General features: G+C 39.5%; 2 protein-coding genes and 1 non-coding gene across 4 annotated transcripts; 2 read left to right on the top strand and 1 right to left on the bottom strand.

Moving 5' to 3' along the window:
* The first annotated feature begins 131 nt into the window (after window positions 1-131).
* Window positions 132-204, top strand: TRNAF-GAA (transfer RNA phenylalanine (anticodon GAA)). Its single transcript has one exon. It is a non-coding gene; the product is annotated as a tRNA-Phe (tRNA).
* Window positions 205-2,343: 2,139 nt separating this feature from the next.
* Window positions 2,344-4,474, bottom strand: LOC103992777 (GATA transcription factor 12-like). 2 transcript variants are annotated; one of them, XM_009412619.3, is made up of 2 exons: window positions 3,779-4,474; window positions 2,344-3,411 (listed from the first exon to the last, which is right to left on the bottom strand). In XM_009412619.3, exons 1-2 carry the CDS (start codon window positions 4,094-4,096, stop codon window positions 2,614-2,616), a joined length of 1,116 nt encoding a protein of 371 aa, XP_009410894.2. In that variant the 5' UTR covers window positions 4,097-4,474; the 3' UTR covers window positions 2,344-2,613. The 2 variants fall into 2 exon arrangements, with proteins under 2 accessions (XP_009410894.2, XP_009410893.2); XM_009412618.3 differs by having other exon boundaries at window positions 2,344-3,414; window positions 3,779-4,469.
* Window positions 4,475-7,835: 3,361 nt separating this feature from the next.
* LOC135679512 (dolichyl-diphosphooligosaccharide--protein glycosyltransferase subunit STT3A-like) lies at window positions 7,836-19,438 on the top strand. The gene is made up of 23 exons (XM_065193348.1): window positions 7,836-8,042; window positions 8,197-8,259; window positions 8,896-8,951; window positions 9,045-9,116; window positions 9,203-9,308; window positions 9,400-9,450; window positions 9,632-9,727; window positions 9,903-9,962; window positions 10,037-10,150; window positions 10,276-10,362; window positions 11,034-11,137; window positions 11,279-11,374; window positions 12,866-12,986; window positions 14,587-14,667; window positions 14,745-14,876; window positions 14,997-15,233; window positions 15,653-15,796; window positions 17,714-17,900; window positions 17,986-18,083; window positions 18,493-18,572; window positions 18,660-18,747; window positions 18,949-19,038; window positions 19,120-19,438. Exons 1-23 carry the CDS (start codon window positions 7,923-7,925, stop codon window positions 19,183-19,185), a joined length of 2,349 nt encoding a protein of 782 aa, XP_065049420.1. The 5' UTR covers window positions 7,836-7,922; the 3' UTR covers window positions 19,186-19,438.
* Window positions 19,439-19,611: the final 173 nt, after the last annotated feature.

Below are 19,611 nucleotides of genomic sequence, written 5' to 3'. Positions count from 1 at the left end.
CATTTGGTCATGTTCTTCTTCTGCACTTTGCCTTGATTCCATAGACTTGCGTTATCTTCCCTATTCGCCGCTGATGTCTTCTATTGCTAGTCTAATGCTTACTTTAATCTCATGTTGAAAAGAATCAGATTGCGGGGATAGCTCAGTTGGGAGAGCGTCAGACTGAAGATCTGAAGGTCGCGTGTTCGATCCACGCTCACCGCAATATATGTTTTTTTTGCTACTTATTCTTCATTCTCTCTCCCTCTGGCATTTTCTTGTTTGGTTTTAGGTAAAATCATATATATATATATATATATATATATAAGCTAGGACTAATGTATTAGGGATATTATTTTTCTAAAATTGTAATAATTTTTCTTATTATTAGTAGACATTTTGGGAATATATAAAGGAATTTAAATATTTAAATATTTTTAAAAAAAAACTTTGAAATGATAAAATTAGTTGATTACGTCGATAATTAACATTAAATTAATGTCTCCTAACCCAAAATCTTAGTTGTGACATATTTTGATTCTGGGCTGGTATTAACCTATTTTAGTTTTGTTACCAAATACAACAATAAACCATGGTGTTTAATATATTATCTTAAATGAGTAATTATTGATATCTTTAATGAATGTTTTATAAGCTACGACTAATGTATAAGGGATGTTTTTCTCTCTAAAATTGTAATGCGTTTTCTTATTATTAGATTATAATGATTTTCACTAGACATTTTGGGAATATATAAAGATTTAAATTTATAAATAATTTTTTAAAGAAAAATATTGAAACGATGAAATTAATTGATTACTTTGAGAATAAACGTTACAATAATGTCTCGTAACCCAAAATCTTAATTGCGACATGTCTTCATTCTGGGTCGGTATTAACCCATCTTAGTTTTGCTACCAAATACAACAATAGATCGTTATATTCAAACTGTTTGGTAGCTACATGGATCTTCTCCTGTAAATGAGTTTTGTATAAGTTTAGACTAATTTCAAATATGGGATTAGAGAGACAGATTCATCAAGTTGATGAGAGTAGATTATATTATCGGGTTAAGTAAGTCATGACAAATGGTGTTAGATAGGATGTAATGTGCTTAAAAGATTTTTTAGTAGGTTAATTGCATAGACATCAAACTCTATCAAAACCAACTTTGAAGTGCTGTTTGGTTCCTAAGTCGATGCCTTTGGTGCTTCTCCTTACTCTCCTAAATTTTGTGCAATCAAATTGAGGTTACTGTTAGAGGCTGTACACAAATATTCAAAGGGAAAAGTGTAGGGGTATTTATTATTTTTTATTTGAATTATTTTTTCGATTTGGTTCAGTTAAAATAAGATAGTATGAATTGAAATCAATTCAAATATATTTAATCGGATTTGATTAACTGATTAATCAATTTATAATCTTAAATAATATATATATATATATATATGTATGTATTAAATGAATTGGTTCAATTGAATTGAATCAAATCAAAATCTTGATCCAATTGGATGTCATGTTATTTATAAAATAAGATATTTGGATCGATTTGATTAGTCAATTTGAATTGATTAAAAATTGAATTTAGTCAAATTAATATATTTTAAATTAAATTAGTTAAATTTGATTCAAACTGATTAATTGAATAAAAAAACAATATTCTTGAATCAGAATTATTTATCATTTTTAAAATTAAATTATCGACGTGAATAAGACGTCAGCCTAAGAACCTCTTTCCAGACATGACGGCATTCTCCACATGCAAAGGAGTCGAAGCAGTGCCAAGTCACCCACCGACAACGACGTGTACTTGTATCCCACGTGCCAGCACGTGCTCGGAGACGTGACCGGCGGCACTGCTCGTCGTGGTCGGAACAGTAGAAGGGTACCACGTTATTCCCGCAACGAATAATGGTGGACAGCCATGTGACCACTGTTACATAGCCTTTCCCTCTGCCCCACCACGGATGGATTAATCCTCGTTGTCGATGTTCGACTTTATCATTCTTTAGGATCAGCAGCAGTGTCTGGGATCCCGAGGACGCTCCTACCAATGTAGTCATTGGTACACGTACCTTCTTCACCGATGGGATTGGCACGTACCAACTCCTCTATGTAAGTTCAGTAAAACGATGCACGATCCCGAGGTGACCGCACCCCGTAGAGCTTTACTGCCATTCGAAAGAGGTGACCCTTTGTTCTTAACGTTCACGTTCCGAAAGCTTTGCGGGAGCACATTCCCATGTTATCTATAGAGAAGGCACTCCGCCATCACCATCTACTTGACCTGCATTTAGAAAGAAGAAGAAGAAGATACATGTGTGAGATGCCGTGAGTGGGAATAGACAACACAGAGCAAGAGGGTTGAAGTGAAAGACTTGCAAGTTGTCTCATTTCTTGATTTCTTTTTGTGTGGAATGAAGAAATGTTCGAGCTACAACTCAATTTGTCCTAAGATTAATTTCTAGTAAAAGGAGCTGATTAGGAAAAAATGGAGGACATTGAAGAGATGCTAAAGAGGAAAAAGCATGAAAAATAGCCTAAATCCTTCTAAATTAATTTCTACGAGAGCTGCGAGAGCTTTTTTTGTTGTTTGGCCCCTCGACGCGATCGGTCCCTCCTAAGATTACACCATTAGATGAGATGCCGGAAGTCGGGGCCGTGGATCAAGAAGTCGTCGTCGTCGGCGGCGGCGGCGGCCACCGGCATGGGTCCGTCGTAGAAGGAGGCGACGCCGCCGGCGTGGAAGAGTTGTTGCTGCTGGAGCTCTTTCTGGCGGCGGAGCTCGAGCACCTTCCGGTGGGAGTTGGAGTGTTTGGAGACCACGAAGGTGGGGCTGGCGGCCGGGCGGTACTCCGGTACGAGGCGGCCGGACTTATAGCGGACGCCGCAGGCGTTGCACAGCGTCTTGGGGCCCAATGGTCCCGTCCGCCATTGCGGCGTCTTGTCAGTCTGGCAGTGCAGGCACTTGCGCCCGTTCCCCGCCGCTACGGCGGTGCCTGCCGTCAGGTCCTTCTTCTTCGACGCCGGCTTCACCGCCTTCTTTCCTCCGCCGCCAGCGGAGGCCGCGGCGGCGCTGGCGGGCACGATGAGCTCCGACTCCGGCGACGAGGCGGTCGCCAGGGATGGGGAGAGCACAAGCAGCCGGGAGGACCAGCTGCAGGGTGCGGCGCGGGAGCGCTTGCTCCGCGCCTTGCCGGGGACGATCGCCTCGGGACGGAAGGGGGCCACGTGGTTGACGCGGCCACCGGCGGCGACCTGGGTGTGAGCGGAGACCTCAGTTCGGGCAGCTGCCGCGGCGGTGGTCGTAGAGGAGGAGCCGGTGGTGGTGGAACTAACGCCGGAGATGGGGTGAAGCTTGTGGAGGTCTTCGCTGGAGAAGGATTCCTCCACGAAATTAGAAAGCCATTCCAACTCCGCCAGCTCTTCGTACTGCTGCATCCAAAAATGCCCAACAAAAACATTAAAAATCGATTCTTTCGACAAGCCTCTGGCTTCCACACAATTTTCCATTTCCGGTACAGATTTGTGTTCTCGAGTGTAACTACTAATATACTGTGAGGACGTTTCATCTCGCTTTCTTCCTTCTTCCTGTCCCCAAAAAAGACGAACCAGTAGGAGACCAAACGCAACTCTAATTCGGAGAAAATGGTAATTATATTAGAAAATGCAGTTCATAAAATTATCCTCTTTTTTTGGGCCTGAAAAAAATTCGGGAGTAATTAACGGGGAATACAAATGACGGAACCCCGATGAATTTTATGGTAGTCTTCGTCGAGGGAAGGAGATGTGGGATTACCGGCTCGCACAGGTCGCCGGAACGGCTGGCATCGGCGAGGCTCCGGCCGACGAGGTCGTTGGAGAAATGCGGCTCGAGGCCGGAGAAGGAGTTGCTGCAGCTATCCACGGCGGTCACGGTGGAGGAGTCGGTCGAGTTCCCGGCGGCGGCGAGCGTACCTCCCGTCTCGTCCTCCTCCTCGTTGGAGAAGTCGAGCAGGTCCTCCAGGGAGAACTGGTCCTCCCCACCTCCGCCACAGCCGCCGGCCTTTTTCTCCGGCCCGCACTGCGGGTTCCCGCCGCGGTAGAAGCCGCCGTGGAAGTACTCAGGTGTCTCCATCGCTCCGAATCAGGGTTTATGAGAGCGAGCGAGCGAGAGAGGGGATCAGAAACCAAAAGGGGAGACGAAGCCAGGGAGAAAAGGTGGAGCGGGGTACGGTTTATTTGAGGGTGACCGTCGGACTACTGAAACGGGCGTGCAAGAGAGAAGCACATCGTCGTATTTACCCGCCGGTTAGTCATACTTATTGACACCTATGCCCTCACTCGTCTTCTGACCACGAAGCTTCAGATTCTGTTTTAGTCCGTTAACTGACCGTTCTGTCCTCTCGTCTCCCACCAAATAACGGAAAACTAGCAATGTGCCGAGGGTAGTAATGAGATTTCAACAATTTTCTCAGGACAAAGTGGCTTAGACGTAATGATTAAAGGGCGGTTTCCGTTCCGTTCCGTTAATCCGTCCGATTAATGGCTGATTTAAGGGTAATGGTATAAGAATTAAGGAAAAGGGGTTATTAAGAGTTCAATTCAACCCTCCTAAGGAATCGATCCACGGTGTTCGTGGCTGCCACTCGTGCGGTGGCGTCCAAGTTTACAGCCGGATTCCTCTGCCCCCCCCTCCTTCTCCCTCATGTAATTTCCTTTTTCTCTAATTTCTTTTTTATTTCTTAGTAATTCCCAGTTTCATCTGCTCATCCCATAATAATATCCACGTCATCCGCCTCGTTGGTAAAAAGGTTCGGGAGGAAGAGCGAGTCTACCGTTGGATTCCTTCTTCCCTAAACGTGGCACGTCGTGATGTCTTTGTCGTTGAAATGTTATCCCGCTTCGACAATCGTGCATTCGATCATTCCTGGAATTAACGATCCTGATGAGACTCGTTGTTATTACCACTGCAAAGCGAGAGCACCGAAGTCGTAGTAGCTTAAGTCCGACTAAGACTTCGTATCGCTATTAATAATTGGACCACGTTAACCCAGTGCCATTCTTTACGATGGGACCGGAGGGGGCACGTGATGAGGTGTCAGCGATCATGTGGGTCGCGCCTCGATTGGGTTCCTCCTGCGACGCATCGGAACTCGATGGCGTGGTTCCAACATTTGATGTCACGATGGAATCGAAGTTGTCCAAAAACCATATGCTCACGTGTCAGATAAAATAAAAATGTAATTTAAAGTCGATTTTGATAGTGATCCTTTATACCGTGGTTGAGGGATCAACACGGTTCGGTTCTGTCCCGGGTATGCAAGATCATTCGTGTCAGTACTAGGGCAACGGGAGTCATCGTTGGATAGGGTCGGGCTTGAGCTTTGACTTCAAGATCCGGAGACTCCCTCTTTGGCTGGTCGCCCTCATTTCTATCGTCTGTCCTTGCACACAGATCAGGGTCAGGAAGGGGACTCCCGACTTCGACCCCTCCAAAGATTTAGTTAGAACCGGATAAAAAATGGGTCAAGAATCGATCTCCTTCATCGTCGCCGTGATGAGTTTTTATCCTTTAGCCCGAAAACTGATAGTACTTATCATATTTATGGTTGTCGATCCATCAGGCGGTGTGCTTACACGGGCGTGGTCCATTATGTTGACCTTGATGTTGATGTGATTGTAAACAGTAGTTAGAGAGCAGGTTAACAAAATATGTCGTATCAGATTTAAAGTTACTTTTCATCTAAAGGGTTTGGTACGAAGTTGGCCCATCCATTGGCTAATCGATTCAATTGGCAACACTACCAACATCCACGATGAACGCTCACCCTCCGAATTGTACGAATAGTACCATAATTGTGGGACCATGTGGGCCATGATTCCAATAATTATTATGCTGACAAATGTAACTACTGGCCATTAAATTATCACATTTTATCGTAAACTATAAATAACACGAGTATTTGTTATCTACAGATGTCATCCTTTCAAAATTAACGAATATCAAATATGATTTTACTGCGTGTGGACAATGAGGACATAAAACAAGATTCAAATTCCCTCACACTTCTGTATATACCACTACAATAATCTTGCTTGATCTATTCCCCACGTCTTCATCTGTTTATTTTGCATGGTTGGCATTCTTATTCTTAAATTATTTTTTTACTTTTTAAGATTATGATAATAAAATTTTCATTACATCAAATAGAATATATGATGCTTATACTTGGATTCAAACTCGAGACTCATCAATTATGTTAGTGAACAAAAGTACCATAGCTGATGAGTCACGGTTAGATACGTGGGTCGACGTCGGGAACTTCTGGTGGAATGAGTAGGATGCTGAGGTGGCTGTGCCTCTTGAGCGTCTCGGGCAAGGGTCGAGCCGGCGGGGTTTGGTTGAGCCCTCGTGGGGGTTGGTGCTCCGAGGCCTGTCGACTTGAGTGTCGTTTGTGGCGGATTGTGCCCTCTCGTTCCCGGGGTGGTTGGCAACTTTCCTTCGCAACGTGGGTGCACCCTTGGGAAGGAGGGCGACGGACCACCCTCCTCTACGCATCGGATGATGACTCCGGGGTGAAGACGCCCGCCGCTCGGGGGTGCCCACCTCCCTACAAAATGGTCTTCGTCGGGTATTTCCCGACTTTGGCCCCTTCGACGAGAAAGTCAGTCCGCCCTCTTTTTTCTCTCCCCCTGGCCGGGCTTCGGGCAGGGGTTTTTATACCTGTGTGCGAGAGTTTGTTGCGCTTTGGTTCAACGTGGCCGTTGACTTTCGTGAGGGTGGGACAACTTCTCTGACGAGATGACATCTTTTGTGGGTGACTGAGCGGCGTCAGACGACACTATCCCAAGAGCAGATGGTACCGCCCTGAGCTCCCGGGGTGGTCAAGTTGCACAATGTATTATACTGAACTTGACGTGGCGTGCTCTTCGTGGTTCTAACGGCGTGTGGTGTTACGTTCGTTGATGATGATGTACGATGTTGCTGGTTGCACTTCTAGAACCAAAATATGTCTTATCAAATTATAGCAATAAAATTTTTTTCATAATATTTTATAATAAGTTTTATGGTGGGATTGTTGTCAGAATGTCGTTGATAGAGTCATAAACTATCTACTTATTCTTCTCAGTTTGCACGATTGATAGATCAATCGTGATAGAATTCTTTTATAGTCTCGTGATAGAATTCTTTCGGATATTATTTTTGAAAGAAAAATGAATCGATCACAAGCGACACTACATTAATCGAGCTTAGATGGTGTCACTTAAGCATTAACTACTTAGGCTATCTTTATCCATTGAATTATGCTTGTGAGATCTCAATTGGTAACTCATAACTTAAAATTTGTTTTGTATGTCTTATTGATTGATAATCTATTTTTCAGAGTCTCGGTATAAACTAATGGTTTATAGACATAATTAAACATAATATCCTTTCATAGAGTATGTCTCGTTCTTATTATTTTATATCCTTCCTTCTTAGATGAAACTCGGAGAACTCACACTCTGTATTCGAGTAAATAAGATTTACCCACATTAAATTGAAATAGACGATGAAGGTGATGCTGCACGAATCTTGATTGCTGCAATCAACCATCGATCTAGAAAATGGACGGTGGGGATCATCCCAACTAGTCAAAGAACTTCAACGGAGGACCACAAATGAAAACTCTTCAATCTTCACCGTCCGTTCGCATCCTTGGGACCTGAGCGAAATTGATCGACGGACGCGATTATTACATGCTTCTGTGGCAACCATCCAGACCTTCCGAGTGAGACTTTTACACAAAGACCCCGCACGAAGGCATAAATGATCGAGGACCATTTAGTAATTTTAATGGATATATAAAGGCCGGCTTCGGGCCGGGGAGCCGATCGATGAATCCGAAACCCTTGCAAAGTCTTCGTCGCGGTCTCGTCTTCCGTCCCTTCGCCTGCTCCCGTGCTTGATCCCGCCGTCGATGGCGGCTTCGTCCGAGACCAAAGGGGAAGGAACCCTGAGGAAGGCTTTCGGGGGCGTTCTCGGCTTCTTCATTCTCCTCCTGATCGGAGCCCTCGCCTTCTCGATCCGCCTCTTCTCCGTAAGTCCTGCTACCCTCGACCCTTCGCTGACGACCTCGAAACCCTAGATCTGAAATCCAGAGTGCAGGATTGGACCGGATACTTGTCTTTCTTCCTGGTTTACCGATTTCTGCTGATGTAGTGACGTTTCTGTTGTTCGATTTGAACCACCAGGTTATCAAGTACGAGAGCGTGATTCACGAGTTCGATCCGTACTTCAACTACAGAGTCACTCAGGTTTGATTCCTCCGAACTTCTCCCTTCCCTTTCTCTTGCACACTACTATGACCGTTTCATTGATGCGAGCTTGTTCTAGAGCTCCTCGTAGTGAGTAGTTTATCATCTCTTCTTCTGATTTTGAGGGTTGTTTATGTACTCGATGTATATGGTACCAAGATACGTTGACATATGAGACCTAAACGAAATTGTAGCCCCTGGAATCTCGAACCTTATGTTGTAAATCGTAGAATTTGATCTCCTATAATAAAATCAAGAGATCCTTCTTTTTCATATAAAGCAATGAAACGATTCATCATTTTCTTTTTTGGAAAGGCAATCTATGTTACAATCTTTTAGCATTTAGTATATGATATAGAAAATTCTTTAGAATAGAAGCTTTCTTTATTTCAGATGGAGTCTTCCAAAGTTTCATTCAGCACGCTTTATAGGAGTAACAATCTTGTAGTTTCAAGACATCATGATAATAGGATCTCTGGGCATTGGTACAATCACAGTCTGAAAATAAGAGTTCATAGCATCAACCATTTTGCTCTTGGAATAGGTGTCCTGAAAAGTTCCATATTGTTCTGTCAATTTGTTTCTTTTCTTAAAATGTACATCTTCTGTCCCTGATGATATTACTTACTGTTTCAGTTTCTTACAAAGAATGGAATATATGATTTCTGGAACTGGTTTGATGATCGAACCTGGTACTGCATCCATAAACATGTCTACTTAAATTGCAGAAACTCCATGTTTTATTGATGCCGGGTTGAGTTTATGTTTGCACTGTTCATTGGTAGGTATCCCCTTGGTCGTGTAATTGGTGGAACTGTTTACCCTGGTTTGACGCTAACAGCAGGTTCCATATGGTGGTATGTCTGTGAGATGTGTAGTAAAGAATTACATTGTTGTCAGAGTCTTAATCGAGCAAGAAAGCATCTATTTTTTTTTATTGCAGGCTGCTGAATAACCTGAACATTCCTCTGTCAGTGGAGACCGTCTGTGTATTCACAGCTCCAATCTTTTCAGCTAATGCATCTTGGGCTACATACCTTCTCACGAAGGTAGACATATATTGTTGATCTTTGCTTTTCATGTTTGTCCAGATACCTGGCAATTGCTTTCTTTGTCATGCTTCTTACATGTTTGTTACAGGAAGTTAAGGGAACTGGAGCTGGATTAACTGCTGCAGCCCTATTGGCAATGGTAACCATGTACTCACTTGTGTATTTTATGGAAAATGAATGATGAAAATATGCATCTGAAAATAAAATTTGCTTTCCAATTGGGGGTTTCAGTGGCAACATTTTTTTTTCATATGTTTCTTTTGATCTGCTCAATTCTTTCAAAACTCAAGAAAGATCTGTTCTGTCTTCTCTATGTGCAGGTGCCCTCGTACATATCAAGATCTGTGGCTGGTAGCTATGACAATGAAGCCGTTGCAATATTTGCCTTAATATTCACGTTTTATCTTTATACCAAGGTAAAAAAAAACTAATTAATTTGTGATAAAAAATCATTTTTGAAATCTTATTATGAAATCTAGTTTATATTGGCTCACTTAGCCAGTGTTTGGGAAATATTGTTTACTTGGAACACGTAAAAGTTATCATTTTTTTGTTATGCATGATTTGCTGATATCATGAAACTGTATGCAGACACTGAATACGGGATCACTCTTCTATGCTACCTTAAATTCTCTGTCATACTTCTACATGGTATAATGTGCTCTTCCCATTTTGCGCCTCATCTCCTAAGCAAATCAATTAATTCTATGTTTTTCTCTTTACAGGTGTGCTCTTGGGGAGGCTATACATTCATCATTAACCTTATTCCAATGCATGTTTTGCTATGTATTGTAACTGGTCGTTACTCTCCACGGTTGTACATTGCCTATGCCCCTCTTGTAAGTATTAGCAGTTGTGTAGGTGTTTGCTATCTATTTCTTCTTATTTTTAGGGTATAATACATGAAACTATTTTCCGATAAAGAAAGATTATTCTGGTCAGTTTAAATAGTGCATATACGCAGGTTGTTTTGGGAACACTTCTAGCCTCTTTGGTGCCTGTGGTGGGTTTCAATGCCGTGATGACATCGGAGCATTTTGCTTCATTTTTGGTCTGTTTTTCGATATCACTACTTTATTTCTGTAGAAATTTATTTGGTGCCATGCAATGTTTACATTCTTTCTAGACAAAACTTTGCTGTTACCTGCTCATTAACAACTCATACATTTTATTTCTTTTCTAAGATTCCTGTCTGATGCAAAATTTGATAAAAAATTGTCTGACAATTTAGTTTATATTATAATTTAATTTGCTCAAGTATGTTTACTTGTTTTATGACATGCCAGGAAATGCCAATTATTTCACTGATTGGACATCGCTCCAGTCATATTGGTCTTCTGCACTAATAGATATTTATGGTCGGCTCACTTTACAAAATAACATTACAAAATCTATCATGTTATTATTAGGTCAGGCTATATGTTATTTTTGGGAGGAACAAACTTCGATTGACTTTGTGGAGGCCCGCATGTCATCGGACTGATATGAAAAGTATTGACTTTGTGCACATCAAAGTTACATGTCTTTTCAAAACATGGTTATATGTATACATTGTTTCTTTTATATCATTACAGTATTACACTGGAATGCTTGTGGTATCATCTGCTGATGTAAATGAATTGCTAAAACTTTGTTCTTTTTTATTTCCCAATGACATGGAATGTATTGTTTGTAATTTGTGTTCCTTGTGCACTTCTGCTAACATTGTATGAAATTATGCAGGTTTTTATAATAATTCATGTGGTTGCACTTGTTTATTATATCAAAGGAATTCTATCTCCCAAGATGTTTAAAGTGGCTGTGACACTTGTTGTGACGATTGGCATGTAAGTTTTCGCATTCTGCAGTTCACGTGTTGTTTGCAGATACACAGTGGAAGCATTTGATAATATACAGGATGACTACATGAATTAAATAATCTTATCCATATTTGACATTCATTATTCTCTAAGAAACTTCCCTTTCAGTGCTGTTTGTTGTGCAGTGTTGGCTATTCTTATAGCACTGGTGGCCTCTAGTCCTACAAAAGGTTGGAGTGGGCGTAGCTTGAGTCTTCTTGATCCGTAAGCATCTACTCCCGACATTGATTGTCACCAACTTTGATAGTCACCCATAAATATTTGTAATTTATAGGCCTTTTAGAGTAAGTTCTGCAATGTTAACAAAAAATGCACTGCAAGAACGATAGTAAGGGTTCTGAACTATGGTCATGTACATCTTTTATATTACATGGTGCATTGATGTGATACTAATCCTGAAAGGATAACACAATCTTATTTTTTACTTTGTATAATAAAAGTGAACAAATAAACAGTTTGGAAGGATTAACACCCCTTAAGGAGGCATAGTTACTGAACTAAACATAAATACACCTTTCTAATATGCATCTTTATGCCTTTGTGGTTGGGTATGCATAATCTATTGACAGATAAAAAGCTATCCTATATTTGGCATGGGAAGCATCTGAAGTAAATAAATTTGATTTTTTAGCAGTGGAATTAGGCAGAATATATTTGGTAGTTATGGCCATTTAATTTTTCTGGCATACAGCTATGCAGGTAACATACTGATAAACAATCTGCTGGTTTGACTATAGATCCACCAAACATGTAAATAATTTCTTATCTAGCACATTTAACATGGGAATTGAGATGAAAACTGTCCCTTTGCACATGACAAATTCGACATATTAACAATTTGGCATCCTTAAATATGGAGCCTACTTGAGTATGGTGAAGCTACACAAGCACAATTAGAGCAAAAAGGGACCTAAAAACCATCAGATAAGCATGCTATCCTTAACATAAATGCTGAGGTATATAATAGTCATTAGAAACATTGATGTGATACTAATCATGAAAGGATAGCGCAATCTTTTTTTTTTTACTTTGTATAATAAAAGTGAACAAATAAACAGTTTGGAAGGAGAAACACCCCTTAAGAACAATATTTTGAGACATAGTTACTGAACTAAACATAGATACACCTTTCTAATATGCATCTTTATGCATTTGTGGTTGGGTATGCATAATCTATTGACAGATAAAAAGCTATCCTATATTTGACATGGGAAGCATCTGAAGTAAATAAATTTGATTTTTTACTTAGATGTTAGCAGTGGAATTAGGTAGAACATATTTGGTAGTTATGGCCATTTAATTTTTCTGGCATACGGATATGCAGGTAACATACTGATACACAATCTGCTGGTTTGACTATAGATCCACCAAACATGTAAATAATTTCCCATCTAGCACATTTAACATGGGAATTGAGATGAAAACTGTCCCTTTGCACATGACAAATTCGACATATTAACAATTTGGCATCCTTAGATATGGAGGCTACTTGAGTATGGCGAAACTACATAAGCACAATTAGAGCAAAAAGGGACCTAAAAACCATTCAGATAAGCATGCTATCCTTAACATAAATGCTGAGGTATATAATAGTCATTAGAAACATTGGGCTAGCTATCTTTGAGTGACTGAAAGATCTAAACAATCTCAATCTTGATATATCATCTTGATCCTTCTATTCTATTGATGAAACAGAACTTACGCAAGCAAGTACATACCCATCATTGCTAGTGTTAGTGAACATCAGCCACCGACATGGCCTTCTTATTTCATGGACATCAATGTGTTGGCATTCTTGGTTCCAGCTGGTATTGTTGTAAGTGTGTTACTTTCTATATTTAGCCTTCAACTTATACATGCTTGTTTCATCCTTTATGTGTAAATATGCTATGATTATTATGGTTATACTTTTTTTCTAACCTCTTCTATTTTACTAGTGGTTGGTTTGTCTAGGAATAAGGTTATAGAACACATACAGCTATAAGAATTTGATCTGCAACCATGCATGCTTTATTTTGTTGCTGCAATTTTCAACTGTAAGATTTCTTGTATGTTTATAAAAATTCTCTGTTTTAGTAGACACTTTGTTTTTGCTTGCTTAAATCATGTGGTGGGTCATGTTGCTTCAGACGGTGAACTTCCATGAAACATATTTTAGAACAATTGTTGTCTTCTAGTTGAACAAACTATCCCAAGAATATTCTTCTCCTATTGCATAGGCTAGGTAGCACCTAATAAATTTCATCAGCAGTAAACTGTTACCCAGTGTATTTAAAAGCGATAGGCACCAAAAGACGCTAAGATCCCAAAATGGTGCTAGGTGCCCACTCGAGCAAAACAAGGCACTTTTGAATAACAAAATTTTAAAAATATATGCTATGATTGATAAATATGGTCAAAAAAATAAAAATGACACATCAAATTGAAATCATATAAAGTACCAAATTAAACCTCCCAGTGTTTTCAATATGATGTTAAAACAGTTTTAACTCGTATAGAGTAACGATGCACCACCTCAATGGGGTGCAGCAAGTTAATCAAAATGGGATAGTGGGGGAAGGAGAGGGTATGGAGGAAGGTGGGGGAATGAGAGGGTAGCGAACAAAGCTGCAATGGCGAATGAATGAAGCTACAATGGTGGACAAAGGCAGAAGACGAGGTTGCCAACGGTAGCGGACGAAGGCGGTGGACAAGTTTGTTGACAGCGGCAGTTGGAGCTGCAATGTCGGACAGAGCATACAAAGGCGACAAGCATAGGGTTTTGCTTTCGCTTTTGGCTTCTTTTGCTGGGTTGGCTACGAGAGGGGGTTGGTAGGGAATTACATTAGTTGGTTCGATTGAACCAACATACTCGTCCAATCGAACCCAGGGTCGAAGTTGGCCCGATTTGGCTAAGGTGCTCGACACCTGAGCTTAGGCGAGTGCCCGAGCCGTGTTTCATTGAAAGTTGAAATGCCTCACCATGAGGTGTTGCGAGGTGCTCGTGTCTCGCCTCGCCCTGTGCCTTTTGAAAACATTGCTTCTACCTCACTTAAGTTCTTCATTGTTACTCTTTATCTATTTGCAGTTTTCAATTTGCTCTAGTGTTTTATGCTTTTGACAACGGCGGTTAGGTATTTTTTTCTTGTCTGAGACATTTAATTCCCATGGCTGATATTTTAGAAGAACCAGTCTTTACAAGTTGAGTAGATCATCCCAAAGAATGTTTTTCCCCTACCACATGGTCCGAGTAGCACCTAGCAAATTCCATCAGCATTAACTGCAAATATGCTTTAGTTATTCACTACGAGGATCTTTATTTGTCTAGTTTTCAGACTCAGAGTACTGCTTGCATAATGTTTATTTATTTATCATGTCAGATTATATTATTAATTCTGCCAAATATTGACTAGGAAGTATTTCAATATGTAATGCAGGCATGTTTTTTGCCTCTGTCTGATGCTAGCTCGTTTATGGTTCTGTATATAACAACATCAGTATACTTTTCTGGTGTCATGGTAAGTGTCAAAATGTGGAGTTGATCAACATCACTAACAAAAAATTATCATCCTCATTGTTTGCTATATTTTGGCAGGTGCGTCTTATGCTTGTACTAGCTCCAGCTGCATGCATTATGTCTGGGATTGCACTTTCTGAAGCCTTTGATGTCTTCACACGGTCAATAAAACTTCAGTTGCCTAAATTATTTGAAAGTCCTCCTCCTGGTGTATGTGACCGTGGACTTGTTTCAGTCTGTTATCCATTGAACTTTTTTAAGAAGGCCTAAACTTGATGGATTTTGTTTTGAGTAGCCCTTAATGCTTTTTGTTCTGATATGAATTTCAAGTCAGGGGATATTGATTCCGCTCAAGATGAAGTTGTAAAGGTGGATAACAAGGCAGCAACTGATAAATCTGAAACTGCTCCAAAAGAAAGACCATCAAAGAAGAATAGGAAAAAGGAAAAAGAAATTGTGGAAACTACTATTAAAAGGCCTCTAAAGGCAAAAAGACTTCTGGTGCTGCCTCTGGAGGCATCTGCAGTCGCAATTCTTCTACTGATCATACTTGGTGCTTTTTATGTGGTATGAAAAATTCTTGATTTCAGATATTTGCTAAAGTTAGCACTGTTGTCCTAGATCATGATATAGTTTCAATGGTTCTATTTTTGTCAATAGTTAAATATAGAGATCTATTAATTAGTTTGCAAGGTTAGATCATTCATGGGCTCTTGGCACCATGAATTTGATAGGTTGTCACTTCAACAAGGACCTACTTTTACATTTATTGATGATAACTAGATATCTGCAACTTGACTTGGTTAGGACCAACTTGTTCATACCACTATGAGTAAAAGCAAGGAAAACATACTGAGTTAATGGATAATATGGTTAAGATATATTCTTTCTGCAATTCATGTATGCCATATAGCAATGTGGATATAGGTTTGTATTGAGGGCTTTTTTGGGGCATGCTTTGAAGGTTTTATTATTATTTGTTACAGGTTCATTGTGTATGGGCAGCAGCAGAAGCTTATTCTGCCCCATCAATTGTTCTAACATCTCATTCCCATGATGGATTACACGTTTTTGATGATTTTCGCGAAGCCTATGCATGGTTGAGGCATAATACTGATGTAGATGATAAGGTTATTTCTCATTCCCTTTCCTTTTTATGTCTATTCTGCATGTTAATTTATGTTTTTGCTCGATTCTCTAATTTTCCAATAATAGTAATTTGGTTATTAAGTGAACAAAAAATTTATGTTTGATATACTTATGCAACTTATAGTTCTTAGATGCTTTTCTTGACTAAGGTAGGCAATTTCGAATAATACCGTCCGGTACGATTGGTACGTACCGGTCCGTCAGCTTATCGATACATGGACAACCCGTTACCGGACGGAACAAAAAAAAAATATTATATATATATATATATATATATATATATATATATATATATATATATATATATATATATATATACCGAGTAGTATACCGAACGGTATACAGTTTCGTACCGTACTGAGCAAATGTCGAAACTTTTGTACGGTATGAAATTGCATACCTTATTCTTGACGATGACTATCAAGAAAGACGGGATAGATGAAATTATGAATCATGTATATCTTTGTTTTAGTGTTGTGTTGTTTCATTTTTTTGAATCACTGAGAGACCAAAAGGACTGGAGAGTCCTGTTTATTTATAAAACTCAAAATTGTGTTGCATATCTTTGATGATGAATACCAGCTGAATGATTATGTTAGAACATATAGTTTCTTTCTGATGAATGAAACATGTAACTTATATGAATTCGATCTCTAGTACTGTTAGTAGTTATTGCAGCAACTAATCCGGATTTGATGTTATTGTTGCTGCAGCAGTTAATTTGGGTCTGATATTGTTGTCTTACAATGACTCGCTCATAATCGTTTGAACCTCATACAAGCTTAAGCATGTGAATGAAGAAAAAGCTATTTGATGGATCATTCATATCTGATATTTTGTGTTATTTGCTGGAACTGGTGACAGTGTACTCTTTGTGATTTCTTAGTCTTGTTTCTTTGTAGAGAGAGATTAAACATTATAAGAATATAACCAAGTTAGGAATATAATGAACTCACTTTATTGCAAGACCTAGGAGACTAGGTTTTTAGTATTGATTCTGATACATTTCGGTCGCTGGTCTAACCGGTATGGTACGAAGACACCAGATGGTAGGCTGACTTCTACTGGCCTGGTATCACTATAAAAATAATATAAGATTAAATATTAATTGGTGCTGACTTATATGGTCCAATATTGTTCCATGGATAAACCAGTAAATACTGTTGACATGTACCGGTCTAACCAGTATTTAAAACCTTGATAACAAGATGGCGATGTTTTCCAAGGTCTCAATTCTGGTATTGGAATCAGGCTGTCATCAGTAGTTGAATTGGTCACCTTTCATCATTCTAGATTGTACAAAAGCAAAACCTCTAGCCTTTTAAACATGTGACTTCTAGAAATTTAGGAAGGTTGTTTGCTGAATATTTAAAGGTAAGTTGCACAGTTAATATTTTCTTCAGGAGAAGGAACCATAAGTCAACCTTGAAGGTAAAACATACCTAATGCATTATATGACTGTGGGTGCCTTTGTTAGTGAAGGGACATATAATCACTTTGCATTGGTCTTATGATATAGTTCCAAACATGCTTGTTCTTGCTTAGGTTGTGAAACTAAATATGGATATCCTAAAGTAATTCTCATGATCGGCTCTCTTTGGTTATTTCTTATACTAGTCTGGTGTGTAGCAGATGGTAATGCAAAGGCACTTCAATTTGTTCAACATGTTCAAACCCAAGCTATCTGGAACCTTGAAGCAGAAATTGTTAAATAGTATCTCTTCCTGCATCCTGAAAAATAAACTAAAATGTTCTTTTTCTGTTGTTTTGTCTTAAGCCATATCAACAGTAGAAGTTGAATATGCTTGTCTACAAGATATATAGAGTGCATATATTTCAACTATCCCCAAAGAATGCCTTGTGTGAATCAAGTTTTTTAAAAGGATAAGGTTCTGCAGGTTGCCTCTTGGTGGGACTATGGTTACCAAACAACCGCAATGGCAAATCGTACTGTCATTGTTGATAATAACACCTGGAATAACACTCATATTGCAACTGTTGGCACTGCTATGTCTTCTCCAGAAAAGCCGGCATGGGAGATATTCAACTCCCTGGATGTCAAATATGTTCTGGTTGTCTTTGGAGGTTGCCATATTAATCTGTGATCTCCTTAAGAAACTTTATTTAGATACTTGGATTCTGTAACTTTAAATTTTCTTGCAATGGTTAGGTCTTGTTGGCTACCCGAGTGATGATATTAATAAGTTCCTTTGGATGGTTCGAATTGGAGGAGGTGTGTTTCCACATATCAGGGAGCCTGACTACCTTGTAAGTTCTGCATTTTTTTTCTTTTATTGAAGGGTATCATATTGCAACCTTTTGTTTGTCATTTTTCAAATGATTGATTCGATGGAAACACTTCTGAATTTTATAGATTTTCATCAAATCACTGGCAGATGGTACTATATCTGTTGTAACAAAGCTATGTTAAACCAAATGTATAATTGCATGAAATTTATCTGGAATGTTTACTAGTGAGAAATATACAAAGTTTTGCTGCATATTCTTGCCATGTACACTAAATAAATCTCAATATTTTGAAGAGCACCATTAACTGTGTATGTTATAGCTTTAGTAAGTATTTCTGGAACAACAGTAAGAGAATTTTCTTTCGTTTAGTAGATGTCTATATATAAATCTGAATGCTCTACTTTTGATATTCCCGTTCTCAAAAAAGAGGGATGGCCAATATCGAATCGATGCACAGGCAACTCCAACAATGTTGAACTGCCTTATGTACAAGCTGTCTTATTACAGGTTTGCAAATCTCTCTATTCGGTGACCTGATAAATAGTTAATAGTTACAAGTGAGGCTCCCTTCTGTCTGTCTTGCTTTGTTTCCAGGTTTGTAGAAACAGATGGTAAAGGCTTTGATAGAGTCAGGAGGACAGAAATAGGGAAAAAACATTTCAAACTAACCCATTTTGAGGAGGTAATATCTTTTTTTGTTTTGTTTTGTTTCCTTTGCTAGATTGCAGACTATTATCTATAAATGAATGTAGCTCTTCCGATTGGAGAACTGCTTCGTTTTTCCACAAGATTGACAAAATCGGATGTTAAGAAAACAAGTTACAGGATTTTCAATGAATGAATCTGCAACCCGTCAAATTATTTGCTTTTGTGTTTGTTCCAGGTGTTCACTACACATCATTGGATGGTCCGTATTTACAAATTGAAACCCCCAAAGAATAGGATCCGGGGAAAATCAAAGAAATCTAAATCAGTATGTGGAGGAACTGTACACAAGTGCTTGGAATTTAGTTCCTGCTAAGCATTTCTTATGTCGTCCATCTCTCTTTTGCAGAATTCCAAAACAAGTCCAAGCAATTCGAAGAGGCACGGTAACTTACGGAAGAACCCCTGGCAGTGATTTGAATAAAGCAAATTGGCCGTCCGGTATAGTGTAGCTGGCCCTTCCCATAGACTATTCTTGCCGTTTTGCTCATGAACTATTGGAAGAGTGAGTTGCAGCTAATAGCGGCGGATGCTTGGCAGAGGACTAAATACAAGACTATGATCACACAGTCCCTATTATATCTTTTATCTATTTTTTGCCTTGCATCATCAGGGGGAGATATGAGATTTTTGATAGCTTAACAAGAAAGACCCTTTTAGATTTGTCATTTGTCATGTGATAGTGATTCATCTGTGTAACCTCGGATCGTTTGGCTTGTAACGGTGGATCCCAACCAGAGAAGATAGCAGAAATAGCATGCTGAATCGTTTTCGGCAACCTGATAATATCGATTTCCTTAGTTGAAAACGAGAATGTGGGGCAACCTCCGTTACAAATATC

Source organism: Musa acuminata, chromosome BXJ1-7 (assembly GCF_036884655.1).
Source record: "Musa acuminata AAA Group cultivar baxijiao chromosome BXJ1-7, Cavendish_Baxijiao_AAA, whole genome shotgun sequence".
Lineage (NCBI taxonomy): Eukaryota > Viridiplantae > Streptophyta > Magnoliopsida > Zingiberales > Musaceae > Musa > Musa acuminata.
Note: the sequence above shows the minus strand (reverse complement) of the source record. Positions and strands in the feature narration are given on the sequence as shown.

What these genes read in the sequence shown, in the direction of transcription:
- LOC135679512 (XM_065193348.1), top strand. Translation starts at nt 7,923, where the DNA reads ATGGCGGCTTCGTCCGAGACCAAAGGGGAAGGAACCCTGAGGAAGGCT. An exon ending in ATACTGATGTAGATGATAAG is followed by an intron (nt 15,797 to 17,713) that starts GTTATTTCTCAT and finishes AAGGTTCTGCAG; the next exon opens with GTTGCCTCTTGGTGGGACTA. An exon ending in AACTAACCCATTTTGAGGAG is followed by an intron (nt 18,748 to 18,948) that starts GTAATATCTTTT and finishes TGTTTGTTCCAG; the next exon opens with GTGTTCACTACACATCATTG.
- LOC103992777 (XM_009412618.3), bottom strand. Translation starts at nt 4,096, where the DNA reads ATGGAGACACCTGAGTACTTCCACGGCGGCTTCTACCGCGGCGGGAAC. An exon ending in CCGGCGACCTGTGCGAGCCG is followed by an intron (nt 3,415 to 3,778) that starts GTAATCCCACAT and finishes TTTTGGATGCAG; the next exon opens with CAGTACGAAGAGCTGGCGGA.